Raw genomic sequence first — 15478 nt, 5'->3', positions numbered from 1 at the left:
GTTTTAGCCTGGCACAGTATCACTGGGACAGCATTACTGCTGTGTGTCTGGTCAACGAGACAAGAAATGGAGGAGAAACCTGCAAGCAAATGTGGGAGGAGAGCTTGTGCCCTGGAGTGGAGCCATGTGGATATGAGGTGATGCCAGCAAATCCACCAGGCCTTTCCCTGCCCTTCACATGGGGAAAACTGGCACGTGCATCCAATGGGAGCTCCCTTACGCTCAGAAGTTTCCACCCAAAGGCAGACCCAGAAGCCACACGCTCATCTGGTAACTTCTACAGAGACAACCAAGGATGCAAATCTGAGCTGCACCCCTGATGCCCATGAAGCTGTAGAAGCACAGCCCCTATGTACAGGTGCCCTCAGTTCACTCTGGCTTAAGTTTTTAAAAGTAAATTGACAAATCCGCCTTATATCTCAGTAACAGCACCCGCACAACCTGCTTTAACTCATGCGCTTGGGTTCTCCCTTCACTCGGCTCAACTTCAAGCGTCTTCACGTCGTTACATCACAAGAGACAGGGAGAGAAACGAGGAGAGAAGCAGAGAAAACCTTTGCCCTTCCCTTTAATGGAAGAAATTCTTGAAACAAAGTTTTAATTATTATTTGTGAAGGCTTTTTGCTTAGCTTGCTGATTCTCCACTGTTTGAGTTACCACCTCGGAAACAAAAGTAGAGACATAAGATAAATTAGTCCAGCAAGCTATTAACATCTTTCTAGGATGAATCACAAGAGGTAAGACTTCAGGATAAACACTTTTTAAGTAAAAAAACCAAATATCATTAGCAAACCCAGCAGTTTCCTACTCACTTGCTTTCCTCATCCAGCAGATGGAGCAGGCCCGTCGGCTTCTTGCTGATCAGGTTGATGCAGCCAGAGTTGTCTATGTAGTCGATGTTGTGCCAGCTAATTCCTTCTGCTCTATATTCCTCCTAAAAAAACCCCACAGGTATTAAAATGATATTGTGTGCAAGCAAAAAAAAAAAAATAGTGAAATTCAAAGGGTTGCATGGAAACTGATGCAGCATTTACCAAAATGAACATCTCTTCTGCTAATATGCCGATATTTTTTTTGATGCAAAAGAAAATGATGAAGAACTACTTGTACAACTTAAACCACAGGGAACCACACAGCATTTTACAATTTCAGGTGCACCAGATGACTTTTGCTCACACATAGGTTCGCTGTATGGCAGCCCATGGCTCCTGAGGATGCACGGCGTGCTATGCATCATTGTTTCTTGCCTTCCTTTTTCTGGCTTGCTGTTAAAGCATTATACGATCTATTTGTATCAACTAATATTTAGTATTTAGTTGCTAGAAGAAAACTGTGGTACAACATATCCATTTAATTACACAGAAAAAGGAGTATAACTCCCTTTCCTGCTTCACTGGACTCTTCTATATCTCACAATATTAACAGCTGGTGCTATAAAGGCTAACGAAGAGACTTCCAGCTAACAGAAACCACCACGCCAAGACCAGCATAGCCACGACTCTCTACAGTAAAAGTGAGGATCTGTCCCCAGATTCACACTGGGGAAGAAAAGCTATTTATTTTCCATGAAAACCATTCTGATCATTGCTCTTTTATAAAGGTTATCTCCTCTGAGATAAACTTTCAACTGGATTACTTTAAGAAGTCTTCTGCAGATATTATTTTACGGCAGCTGGAAGAAAGCAGAGCGTAAAAATCATACTTTTTCTCACATGCCTCTAAGACTTATGACTCACTCTTGAAACAGCGATATTGGAAGTGCACATTACTCCATGTGCTGGAAAAAGTCCTACCCGTCCAAGCTGCGTTTTTACTTCTCTATTGTAAGACATATTGATGTCAGAGGAAAAAAGTCCTCAAAATTGCACTAATATGATGCACCTTTACAACAATCCAATTAATTTTTATTGCTGCTTCTGCTTTTATTTTTAATACAAGCAAAAGGAAGTGTTCTTCCAACTCTCCAGTGTATCCTCATCCAAAATGAACATGAACTCTACATATATTATTTTTAGAATTAAAGAACCTGAAGTGCTTTGACACATCTCACAAGGAAATTTTTCCTTAAAAACTACAAGGTCCTCAAGTCAGTGTTTGAGACATCCTATACCGTTACACCGATACATACTGTGTGCATACATGTGTAGGCATAGGAGGAGTTTTTAGTGCGCCTAAAGCCTTTTGGTTTCAAAACATAACACATGCCATTGGAAAAAAAAAGAATCCTGAAATAAGGAATGACTCCGCATTATGAATTTTATCTTTTCTCTGGACTTTTTTAGTTTTCGCCTAAGTTCCTGCCGAGCAAGCAGGACACAGCAGGCATGCAGAATGACATTCACAAGTCCCTGCTAACCTACAGGCATTTAAAAATCATCTATTTGACTAAGACCCATTGCATTTTCAGTGTAAGTCAGGAAAAAAGCTTCTGTACAGCAATCCAGTCAACTGTAGAAGACTGCATATTTCTTGAGGAAGCATAAGCTTCTCTTGAGTGATTTAAGAGAGAGGGATGGCGATGCGTGCAGCAGTAATGGGAGTCGGCACCATTTATCAACTGCCTGCTTCTGACAGTCGCTTAGTCAGATGCAGGGTCCATTAGTCCCAGCTTCACTCGCTCAGGACTGGACCTGAGCACCCGGAGAGCAATAAACCTTGCCATGATGATAAAAGAAGAGCCTTATTTTAGTGGTGATGGGTGGCTGCTGCATGTTACTTGGCTTACCTATTTATTAGCATGACTGGTTTTTGAACTACTTGTATGGGGGCTTTACATGATTTCCCCCTCCTCAGTTACGTGTAGTTGTAAGTTTCCATACATCTAAACCGGGCACACACCACTCTGCTCTAGCAGCCCTCTAGACATCCACAGCTCCACGTGGGACATGTGGCAGCTGCACAGCAAACATCGCTCAAACTCTTATGACCACAGTAAAAATTTTCTACTACTCCATAAACTGGTGCAAAATAACTAATTAGCAATGCCAGCTGGGTTTTTTTAAATATACTTCACTAAATGACCATGAAAGGCCACTCAGTTCCAGGTCTCTACTTCTTTAGGCTCATCTTCAGCTCTGCAACAGACGGCGCATGACCTGAGGTTGGTCATCACGTACCTCCTGGCCTCATTTTCTTCAGCTGCGGGATTCCGGCTAATTTTCCTTCCTCTGCTCTTCTTTTTCCTCTGGGCTGGGTCAGAAACATTCTCTCCCAGGCTCTAGGGTTGTTCCCCACATCTGTCTGTCCATTGCTCCCTCCCTTCCATCCCCAGTTTGGCTGCACTGGCCAAATACAAAGAGGGATTAAATTCCTCAGCTAATAACCTTTTCCACAATAACTCAGACACATGCTCTCATTTCAAGATATGCGCGTACGCAGCACCAGGAACTATGCCAGAGCAATTGCTCCAAAGCTTAAATGGAAAAAAAATTCCCGTAATTTCTTTTTTCCTAGCATTTTTCCAGTTATTGGTTTGGTTACCTTCAGAATCACAGCCCAGGAGAAATAACTATGACCATGAAATAACTGTAACTATGTGATTGACCAATATAACTCCTTGGGTGTTTGCTGGTCTGCAGAGCACCATGCAAATTGTCCACATAAAGCCAGCAGCTTTAGGGTAATATCATTGCTGTCCATATGTATAGGTTAAACTTACTCAATTAAGTTTCAGTTATTAAGCTTTTATATGATTTCTATATTCATCTTGTAACAACCGTCCTGCAGAATTCTGGAGATATCTTTAAAAGTTACCTCCAAATATTCCTTCACTTCACTGTACAACAAAGAAAGCCTCTGCCATCCTTGGATGGATGCAGGGTCCTCTCAGAGCACTTGAATACTGAGGAATTAGATCCAAACAGCATGAGATTTTCATTTAACAAACATACGGTCAAAACAAAGACAATATGAAACACTTACAGCCCATTCAAACAAAAAACCCTCAAACTGGAGGTTAATTAAAAATCAGTTTAAATTTATACCTTGATTTCAAACCAAATTACGTTTAGGGGCAAATTCAAATGTCCTGTTCCTAGAACACCGTCTTTACATCAAGAACCAATCCGCTGACATTATCTGCAAAAGTTCCTAGTGCAGTAACGTCCATAGAGTCCTATTTTTGGCACCCTTACTCCCCAAAAAATGTACAGATTCACTCCTCCCATCCCTGGACAGCTGAAATCTGGTCTTCTGGCAGGTGAAGTGAAGCAAGCTTGCTGTAGAGGAGAGCACAGAGCTCCCAAACTCAGCAAAAGGAATTGAGTAAAGAACCAAAAAAAAAAGACATTCATTCTGTTTTTAGAGTCCAGCAGCTCTGTATTTTCATTTAATCACTGGGTGAGATGCTACTGATTGCTCTCCAGGAGAACCGTATAGCCACCACGAGTAGATTAACGCTTCCCAGTTGTGCATTTAGAAGTAATTCTGCTGCCCTGACCACAATGACGTTTGCAGGACGTTAACATTGGCACCGTATGTCACCAAAGGGACTCATTCTGCTGGCGTGAGTGCAATCACTTTTTCAATGCCGTCACCCAAATCAGAGCAGGGTTGCGTTGCCGTAGCTGCATTGGCACCCTTGCTGCAGCAGCCAGGTCAGCAGCATTGCATAATGCGATTGGGCCTCTCTGACTCAGCTGAAGCTCAGGAGAGAAAGGGGTTAGTGGCTTCATCCCACCTCTCTTGAGGGGAAAAATCCCGTATACATCTGTACTTCATTACTGCATTTGGTATTCAGAAAGACGTGGCTAAGCAGGGAGGTGGCTCATAAGAAAAAGCAGAATTAGTCTGAGTTTTTCTTGTTTGAAAGGGATGCTTTATAGAGCTTAAAATGCTCAGACTAATCTGAATAAAACACAATTTGTGATGTTCAAACATAAAAAATAAAAAGAGATATAAAATGCAGTTCTAGCCTTTGAAATGCATATACTCAGAATATGAGCATAAATCTTTACTGAATATCACAGGGCATTATCTGAGGCCTCTCAGCATGTAAAATTTGGGGTACCAAATAAACCGAACGTGACAGAATATCCAGCGTCATTATATATGAAAATTGAAGGAACTCTAGTAAAGAGGTAGGTAAGCACTACTAACGAGAAACCCTGCCTGCCTACAACTGACCCCAGAGTACAAGCCCTGCTTATTCCACACAGAATAATGAATTAAGATTAAAATACACGAGCTGAGCATCGGGAAAACCTTCCCAACTGGGATGCAAGGCTTAATGGAAACCCTACTGCTAGGAACAGAAAACATCTGTAATTTTATAGTTGAACGTGTAGAGAAACAAGTCCCCTTATCTTTACAGGAGCGTTGGGTCAGTTCTGTTATCAGGACTTTATTTCAATGGTAAGCCAAATAGAAAGGTGCTTTAATCCACAGCAGAATTAAAGGTTTATATATCCTGAGTAGGAGAAAATACCCATGAGCCCAACAGCATCTTGAAGGTGCTGGAAAACATCTCTACACATCCACACGTGCTCTATTAAGAATTACTCCATATCCAGCCATGGTCAACAGTAAATAAAACAAAATGCTAACAAGTATAATTAGAGGAGAAAGCATCAAATACGACTTTTAAGCTCACACTTATCTACAGTATCATGCTCACTGGGGGCTATTGCTCCCCAAAATCATACAACAAAATTAAGAGATGGTTGGAGGGAGTGATCAGAAGCTTGAAAAACTTAAGAGAAGGGGAAACCCAGAGAAGAAATGAAAGAGGAGAGATGTGACAAAAGTACAAAATAAAAACCATAATAATTTCCCACCTGTCTTACAGCACAAAACTGAACGATTAGTAAATTCACATCAAAAGGCAGTGAAAAATCAGGCCTGAATAAAAAGGTGTGGGTTTTTCCACGATACACAAAATCTGTTGCCCTGTCACAGAATATCAAAGGTAAAAATTTACCATGATTGAAAGAGGTCTGGAGACTGCTGGGAATCCATCCACACAGCCTGCAAGCCAAGAGCCATGAAAATATCTCCTTCAGCACCCAGGAGGCAGACATCTTATACAGGGAAGCAGTCCCAAAAAATAACATATGAAACCCAAAGAAAGGGATGATGCTCTCGCCTCTTTCCTGGTGATGGGGCAAGGCTGATGGTAAAAAGAGGGGTAAAACATAGCATGCAGTGCTGTTTCAGCTTTTATCAAGTCCAGCTATGAAATTAAAGTACATTAAGAAGAAAACGTAAGACAAAATGATTAATTATTTGCACGGAAACGCGTGCAAGGGAAATATGGCATTTTCTGTTTCCCAAAAGCATGGCAATCCCTGCTTCAGAAATGCTTGAGTAAATCACAAGAGCGGAGGAAAACCCAGACCAGCTTATTCACCTCCCCCCAGGCAGAGCTAGATAAGCCCCAAGAGTTTGTCTCCATGAGCCTCTCATTACCAAGGCATAAGAAAAGCTTGTTTACACAATGAAAATTCTCAAAATAAAGTGGGAAATCAACTCAAAAATCCCTTTTTCCAGCGTAGCTCCACATGCGAATGCTTCCCATCATGTTCCCATCATAACACCTTGCGTAATCCAGAGCCATATGCTCTGATGAGATCAATAAGCAGATATCTAAACAAATATACTTTGCCTAAAAATTCACGACTAAACAGAAGGGTGTGAAATTCCTCTCTTCTTGGCTCTAACATCGTGTGCTTCAGCTCCAGGCAGTGTTTGCAAAGTGAGAAACTAGGAATTAAACCACCTTCCACGTCTCTCTCGATTCCTAGCCGACTTCCTCAGTTTAGAATAATCTTAAAATAAATATTGTGAATCAGTTAAACATCCCACCAGAATATAAACCTTTGCAAATAGAAGCTTAGAGCCACTACACCCAAGCAAATAAAATGTTTCTCTCTTTATTGCTTACCCAGTAACAAGGTACCATCAGCCTTGCAGATGCTGACGGACGAGATATGAATAATGTCTCAAAAAGCTCAGTTCAAAAATTAGAAATGAAGCCATATTTTGCAAACTATATTGAAAACCTTCTGGGAAAGAACATAATATTTAATGTTTTAAAAATTACATTAAACCAGGTCATTGTTGTACGATAAACTGAAGGTGCTAAACCTTGTAAAAGCTCTCTTCTGGATAGGTCCGTATACCTATATATCCTAAAATCCATCTTGGGGAGCTTGCGAAAGCTTTTCCAAGGCTGGAAACAGCAGCAAGGCATGAGGAAATCTCTCCATCCACGAGATTCCACCCCGGAATTAATCCTTCCCGAGAAGGATTAATTGCTCATTCAGCAAAAGCGGCTGGGCATTGAGAACCAGCCCCAGCAGAATCCTTCCGGCATAATATGATAATTTAAGTGAGCTCAATATGATAAATCCCTGAGATGGGAAAACTTTATTATTAGAGAGTTCCCGAATGAACAAGACCGACGTCTGGTTTTGTGCCAGCGCTGATATGCTGCAGACGACATGCATGCCTCGAGTTCCCAACATCCCCCCAGAAGAGGATGCCAAGGCTGACAATGCCGGTGCTTTCATTTATGAAATGGGATTTTTATGTTTGTTCTCTATTTAAGTAGAAAAGGAATTTATACACGCAGCCGTATACATTTTTTTATATATATACACGTATTTTTTAATATGCACACATAGACACAGTATATGTAAATATGCATCCACATACTCTATAAATACGTAAGCTCTAAAGATGTTTATAAGCTGCTCTATGACACCGTCTAGCAATGCAGGGGTCCTGATAACCAGCATTCCCCTGTTTTAAGTTGCAAACCACTTACAGAGCGTTGGCAGACAGCTTTGAAGCAAAGATTCTCCTTGAGATGGTCTTTTCCTTCGAGGTGACCATTTCAGTGGCTCCTTAACAAACGGCAAGTGAGTTTGGCGTTATTTTCAGCTGATCCTTCACCCACTGACAACCTCCTGTCTGCTTTACATATGCAGGCTGAGATTTTAATTTATTGTAATTTGAATTGTCCATCATTAGAGAAAGTGTTTTAAAATAACAGGTTTGCCCAGGGTTTCGTGCATGCGGCCGAGCTATGCCGGCTCTGCAGCATCCATCTCTGAGCTCAAATCGGCTCCCTATGCTTCACTGGCAACAGCAGGCTTCAGTCATGAAAACCTGGGTTTCAGTCATATTCTGCTCTCAAAATGGGGAAAATTGGTTTTGCATGATTCAGCTGGCAAACCACACCTTGCCACCATCCCATTCGCTCCCTTTGCGGGAGCATCCTTCTTCCCAACCTGCTCTTACAACAGCCAGGAGAAGCACGAGCCTAAAGATGCTGCATGATCTGATGGCAGATTAATTTCTTGCTATCTAAATTAAAGAGGAAAAGAAATATATATATATATATATATATATATACATATCTCGCAATGCAGTCCTTGCAAGATGTACCAGGCTTAGGAATATGAAGGGGACCTCCACAGTGGTCATGGTCAACACCAGACTGGTCCTCCAGGCTAAAGCTCTTCTTCCCCTTCCAGTCCCCATTACAAACTTGTGTCAGTAAATACACTTGCTCCCGATTCCCCCCTCACTCCTTCACACTTACAGTGGACTCACAGTACTCCCTATTACATATATATACACACACATATATATAGTTGTCTTGTGCTGCCCCTAACAAAACCTTGTCACCGTGCCAAACCAACTGTCCAAGCAGGAATTTTGCATGTAACGAGTGGAAGAGCTGCGGTCAGGATAGACCATCCAGTTCTGCCTCAGTATAGCATTTTTTCGGGTGGGTTGAAGTACTTTAGAGGCTTTTAGAGGTTTCTTGCTCATCTTCTTGCTTAAGAAAGGAGCTCATACTGCACAACGCTGTGCGATGAAAATCCACCAACATGCATCAAGGTTTTTCATTTTTAATGAAAAGCTGTTGTTCACAAGTACTGCTTTTTTTGGGAAATAACCAGACATATCATTATGTCGTTGCCTAATTTAGCTCAAAGGTATAGAGGATGTACACGAATTTCCCCATGACTAATTCTGGTCTATGACCCAGGGCTTGGCCCTAAGAGACCAGTATAGAAGCATCCTAGATCACCGTAGAGCATACCTTGTGCTCTCCAAAGCAAAGTGTGCACTGGGGTGCGGGAAGAAAATACTTTTTGTACCCTTAGTAAATAAAAATTGGTGTTTATTTCATCTTCGTCTCATTCTTTTTTGGTTTCTATTTTGGAGGGGGCTTCATAACGTACATAACATTAAGTACACATCTATAATTTGCCAATAAATAAACATACCTGTATTGGATTGCATCTCAGGAGCAGGTCCCAGAGGAAAGTCAGGTTTGGCGTTCCCAGGAAAAACCCGGCCCCAAGGTGCACAGCTCTGGCTGGGTTAGGGGGACAGGACTGTCCCCTGGCACAGTCCATACCCACACATATTTAACCAATATAATTGAGTAGGAGCCACAATCAGCAGAAAAGAGAATCTAACCAGAAAAAGTCAAGGAACCAGCTCAGAGAAGAGGAAAAAAAGGCTCAAGAGATGATGATGGCTTGGAAAAGGGATAATGGCATCTGCAACTTGGGGAGCTCCAGCAAGGAGTGTGGGATGAGGGATGGAAGTGGGGATTTGAGTGGGGGAACCAAGGCGGTTTGGACAGGACACAGCACTGCTGCAAGCAGAGCCCAGGGATGCACTGGAACGCTGCGGGATGCTGCATGGGATACCCGGTGCCATTCCCCCTAAGCTTACTTGGCTCACAAAAAACATCAGCAAACACCAAGACACGGGCACAGCACTGAGATAATTTCTATCAATACAACCTTTCTTTTTGCTCACTACAAGACACCTGATTTTTAAAGCAGCCCATGTTCCTAGGTCACTATTGCAAGATCTTCGCATGCAGATGACGAGCAGAAGGGATCACGACAATCACACTCCTCCTCCCCGACAGCCACGTTTCCAACAGATGCAGGAACACCAAACCCTCTTCAGATCATGTGCAGCACAAATCACCTCCAAGCCCGTATGTCATTAAGGAAAGGACTGTATCAAACCCGCCGGTCAAAAGCCACGCGCAGTATGAAGTGGTGACAACCACATGTTGAACCTGCCTGCTCATCTCATCAGCTTTTTGCCCAAATAAGTATTCTCTAGCACAATTGTGTTTGTTTTTAATAATAATAATTATTTAAAAAAGCAGCTTGGACCTTCTGTTGTCCATTTCCCAAATAAATTCTGTTTTCCTCACTCTTTCACCTAGGCAAAACATGAGCTTGAACCTTAAAATCATACACTACTCACCCTGCCAGTAAGAGCTCTCCACGCATTTATCTCAAGAGTTTTACGGTGTCAATCACAATTACGATATTTTCACAAAAGCTGGGCTTCACAGATACAGCACTTCTCTGCACCAGGCTTTAAGTAAGGATCAGGGAATCAAATAAAAAACCCCAAAGCAACCCAAACATGTTTCTTATGGATAGCTAAATACAACATAGAAAAGATGAAGATAACCTTTGAGTCACCAGCACATCACACCAGGAAGGCTTTCTAGAGTATTTTCTAATGATGTTTTAAGCACGCTTTCTAATTTGCCTACCTAGGATGGTGCTATACAGATTTAACAATACTACTGCTGGGGGTTTATATATTACATAGTAGAAATTATATATTATATTTTATATATTATATATGGCAGGGGGTTGGAACTACATGATCTTTAAGGTCCCTTCCAACTCAAACTATACTAGGATATTATATAATATATACATAATATAATACATTATGATGTTATACATGTTATACATGAACGTTTACCATCTGGAGAAACCCAGGAACAAAGGGGTGGCAAACGAAGCCCCCTCTGACCCAGCCCCAGCGATGCAGTGACCATGGAGGGGAAGGACCAAAGCCAACACTTTGGGGGACTGATGACAACCAGAACCGTGTTTTATTTCAGTCTTGTAATCTGAAATGTTTCTATCCTAAAGATAATGTTTAAACAACTCTAAGCAATAATTTTTTTAAAATACGAGTTATGTACTCTAAGCATACTTTTTTTAAAAAAAATATGAGTTACATACAATGGCATATAGCCATATAATAAATCAATAACTGGTGCAGCTTGTTATTTCTCTGCCTGTCATATGGCACACAGCTGACAGCAGCATTTTTCAGAGAACACCCGCTCTCCCATCTCCAACGAAAACAGAAATTTGAACCAAGCCCCCCAGTGCTCAATGGTTGACTTCTGATGGTTGGCTTTTGTCTTCAGAGGCGACAAAGAGGCCTTCATGCCTAACCAGAATGATGAGATACAAAAAAACCCCGTTACTGGAAGAAAGGGATAAAGTGCTGGAAGCAGTAGCAGGACGACCCTTTTTCATAATTTATTTTTAACATTTATTTTTTTTAAGTTTATTTATTTTAAATTTATTTTAAATTTTCATTTTTTGTTTTCTCTAAATGATGTGGAAGGCTTGCTAGGAAACAGAGCAGCACAGTCTGAGAAACTCTGCATATCCAAGATGCTTTAAAATATCGCAGGCATCACAGCCATTTCAAGGACTGAATAAACCACCTATCACTGTGTCCTGTGACAAACTGATGCTTTTTTAAATTAATTCACTCCCACTGTGATGAATGAGTTGTTATAAAGTTCATGATCTAGTCCAGACTGTCAGATTTCTCCATCTATTACACCAGGAACAGCAAAACCTACAGACCTCCCTAAATATTTATGGAGCTTTGGATGGCTGAGCAAACACTTCATAGAACACGTTCTCTTTATGAAATTAAGTTTTTCTGTCTGAGCAGGCTGAGGTTTTCTGGCTGAGACATCAAGGTCACCAAAGACCATGCCAGAAAACAGACTTTGCTCAACACCTGAGCTTGATTGTGCTCCAAATAGTATTTTTTTTTCAGTCTCAACTTTGTTATGTATCAATTTTTTTAAATAATAAAAGGATGTCCTCAAAATTGAGGTTTGGTGGGTAAACAAACAGTAGAAAATGGGGTAGAAAGGAGCTTTTAACAGCAATGCCTGTGGGATGGAAAGCTAGGGGATGACTTCTCAATATCTGCAAAGCAACAGCTGAAAATAGGGAAAGGAGGGTGAGGTGGGAGTAACTGAAAAGCCAAACGCCAGATGAGCATGAGCAGGGATGGGGGAAGGTCGGTGAGGTCAAAGATGACAAAGCTTGGAGGATGGGATACATAAAGAAATAAAAGCTTGTCTTCCTGGCCTTCAAACTGCCAAAGATCTGGAAACTTGGAGGAAACCACATCATGGGTGTTATGCTAGTGGTGATCTCCAAACTACATCTTCATACACAGAAATTATTTCATGCAATGCCCTAAATTGAAAAAAAAAAAAAGACAGCCTGCAATGCAGAAATTATATTTTCCTCTCCCAGAAGCACCTGGGTGTTATCTGAATGTCGCAGCAGCACCGTGCTTATCTGCTCTGCAGAGGAGGCCACTTGAGGAGGGCATGGGGATGGAGCAGAGCCGGGGAACAGAGAACCACCGTTGAGGTGCGATGCTCTGATTGCACCTAACGAGTCTGAGCGCTACGGGGATGTCTCGCCTGAAGTCACCAGCCCGAGGCAGGGATGAAACCACGCTGCACAGAAGAGCTAAACACATCTGCACATCACATGGAGCTTGGTGAAGGACACTTCATCCTCCTGCCACCCAGAGCAAGCGCCGCATAGGCAGGGGTTGCAGCCACCAGCTACAGCCCCTCATCCAAACTCCACCCCATAGACCTGTGAGAAACATGGGGAGGAGAAAAAACACTCTTGCTACATGATGAGGCAGGCTGTATTTAATTTACGATTCCTGCAATAGCAGTCTTTCTAGACCAATCAATAGATCGACATGGGTCCAAACCCGAGAGTTTGCCTATACAGACCGGGATTTATGAGCCTGGGCTTTACCACCGGGTTAGAGTTTGTGTCTGTTGTACTCTTCCATCCTCTGCTAAAGCATATCCCCACACATCACAAATCATCACTAAATTTTCCTTAGCAATCCAGAAGAGCAGGTTTAAAAAAAAAAAAGTGGTAGAGAAACATCAGGAACTGTCTTTATCCAAGGCAGAAATCTAACATGTACCATTTTTTGCTTTCTCGTATTTTACTATAAACAGCAGGCAGAGACGCGTTCTCCTTACTCTCACAGTTGGCTCAAAGGGAGGAGGTTGCTATTGCAGAGATCTCTGCAGACTCTCGGTACGCAGCGTGGCGGCAGCTGTATTTATAGGAGGCATCAGGCTGAAGCCAGACTGCTGGAGGATGCCTTGGCCGGTTGTTTGCAAAACACTGGAAATAGCGTTGTCTTCAGACAGAAGGTTTAAAAAAGGATTCGCAAAGTGCATTGTATTAGATTTCACCACGAAAAAAAAAAGAAAATAATGGTTAAAATAATCCCACGCTTCTGTTAGATGACTTTGTGGTAGGTATTTTGGTTTCCATAACATCAGCAGCATGCCACAGCAACAGTTACATCATGGCTACAAACCCTTCTTGCACACAAATTCTATCATGATTTTAAGAAAAATCCTTAGTGAATACTTAAATTTGTAACTTTTTTTAGCAGAAGTGTCCAAATATCTCAGCAATCTGTCTTCAGCCTCCTGCAAGCTTTGGAGATACAAGAAGCCTATCTCTGGATGCAGAGGAGGACCCCTCCACTTCAGGTAGCCACCACCAGTAACCCCACTTATTTTTCAGCCATCAAGACCTCAAATAAACCCTTGTAAGGACACAAATATCTCAGATAAATTCACAGTTCAAAGTAATACAACAATTTTGCCATTTTGAAATACAGTGTTAACTACCTAGTCTTCATCCATAGACTGGCAACTATCATTAAAAGCAGGTTAATCTTTGGGCCAGCTAGGAAGGAAGGATATTCTGAAGTCCCACAATCTGAATACGTATCATCAGTTTTCCTTCCATCAAATCCACTCGTCCACATGCAGCACGTAACTCCAAGAAGAGGAAAAGTAAATGATTAAACTATACAAATAATTCACCCAACAATTAGTGCTCAGGCAGCTGTACAGCTAATTTGTATTTACAGAAAGCAAACTATGTAGAGAGGACCGTATTTTCCATCAGCAGAGCTTGCAGCGGCTCCAGCTTTAGATGGATGACGTGCTCCGGCATTAGGAACTGGAACAAGCCCTTTGCAATCAGACGCCTCTGCAACCGCTCCTCTCATCCATACACCAAACAGGGACTTTAATGACTTCATGTGCTTGACAGATTTATAAGAGAAAGCTAATTAGGTCACTGGTTATAAGCCAGTCCAAGGAGAATTACAGATTGCTGCAATCAGGAGCTCTGCATATACCCGGGGCTCAGGGAAGAGCACTGATCTACTAAGAAACCCCAGCCCAAGCATGGGAATTCCCTTATGGATGCCGGCACCTCGGCTCGCTCCTGCAAAGCCAGAGGAGGCTGCCGAAACCCCAAGTGCCCTAAAATCCCACCTCACCGAAGTATCGTCTATCTCCAGCTTTCAGAAAGGGCCCTCCCTCCCCAAGTCTCTTCTAGAAAGTATATCAGTTACCTTTATAGAAAAAAATAGCAATATTGGCTTTGCAATAGTCTTTTAAGTTGGCTGGTTTATGGTGGATAATGGTAAAACAGACCTGTTCCTAGAAATGCAGACAGGTTTTCCCACTAAATTCTTAGAGCATCTATTGAGCAGGGTGCATCAGCATACAAAGACCAGTTGTAAAACTGAAATAAAATCCCCCAAATGATCCACTCAGGGCTATATTGCTTATTTTCGACCATCCTCATATTCAGTCTCTTTCTGCCTTTTCATATCTCTCATAACACTGTAAAGGCCCATTGTGAAACTATCAGGGTTTCTGGGAAGGGCTGGTTTAATTCTTTGGTCTCAGCTGGACTCGGGCTGCAGGCACAGCTCATCAAATACTAGCTCTACTGAAACTAATGATAAGGACGATTTCCCTTGACCTCACCCAAAGAAGAATGTCATCTGCAGGGAGGGCACGTGGGCTGGCATTTTTTAAAAAAGGCATTTTGAAGGTCTATGACATATTTACTGTATTATACAGCCCAATTATATCTTGTGCATCCACGAAACAACCGATACTTCAGCAGTTTTCTTGTCTGTCTTGTTGTTAGATAACAAATAATGTTTGGAGAAACCGCCTCTCATCCTAATTAAGAGACTATGCCATCTTGCCATATATATTACCTGCTAAATCATAGCTTGTATTTTTGTTATCTCTCTTACACCACATTAATCTGAGGCTGGAAAGCAACACGCAGTCTTAACAAACCTAAAGCAAAGCTTCAAGTTCAGCCTTTCCTAATCTGCCATGGCTATTGGAGGTTGTCAGCATCTCAAGCCTGACCTTGCAGGACATGAGTGACGTTTCCCTCCCTCCCCACAAATTAACACTGGAAAGCAAAAAAAACACCAGAAGATTGGGGTGGCATTTTCAACTGGTGCCGAAAAAAACCTTTTATGCAATATTAAATGACAC

At 41.9% G+C, this 15478-nt stretch overlaps 1 protein-coding gene across 8 annotated transcripts in view; it reads right to left on the bottom strand.

Annotated features, from left to right (window-relative positions):
- Positions 1–15478, bottom strand: part of MYO9A (myosin IXA) — a 192851-nt gene that overhangs the window by 52490 nt on the left and 124883 nt on the right. For all 8 annotated transcript variants that reach the window (XM_075432172.1, XM_075432164.1, XM_075432167.1 and 5 more), the window contains one exon: positions 813–934. In XM_075432172.1, the coding sequence (XP_075288287.1) occupies positions 813–934 (122 nt within the window). The remainder of the gene's footprint in view (positions 1–812; positions 935–15478) is intronic.

Source organism: Opisthocomus hoazin, chromosome 10 (assembly GCF_030867145.1).
Source record: "Opisthocomus hoazin isolate bOpiHoa1 chromosome 10, bOpiHoa1.hap1, whole genome shotgun sequence".
In the NCBI taxonomy this organism is placed as follows: domain Eukaryota; kingdom Metazoa; phylum Chordata; class Aves; order Opisthocomiformes; family Opisthocomidae; genus Opisthocomus; species Opisthocomus hoazin.
Note: the sequence above shows the minus strand (reverse complement) of the source record. Positions and strands in the feature narration are given on the sequence as shown.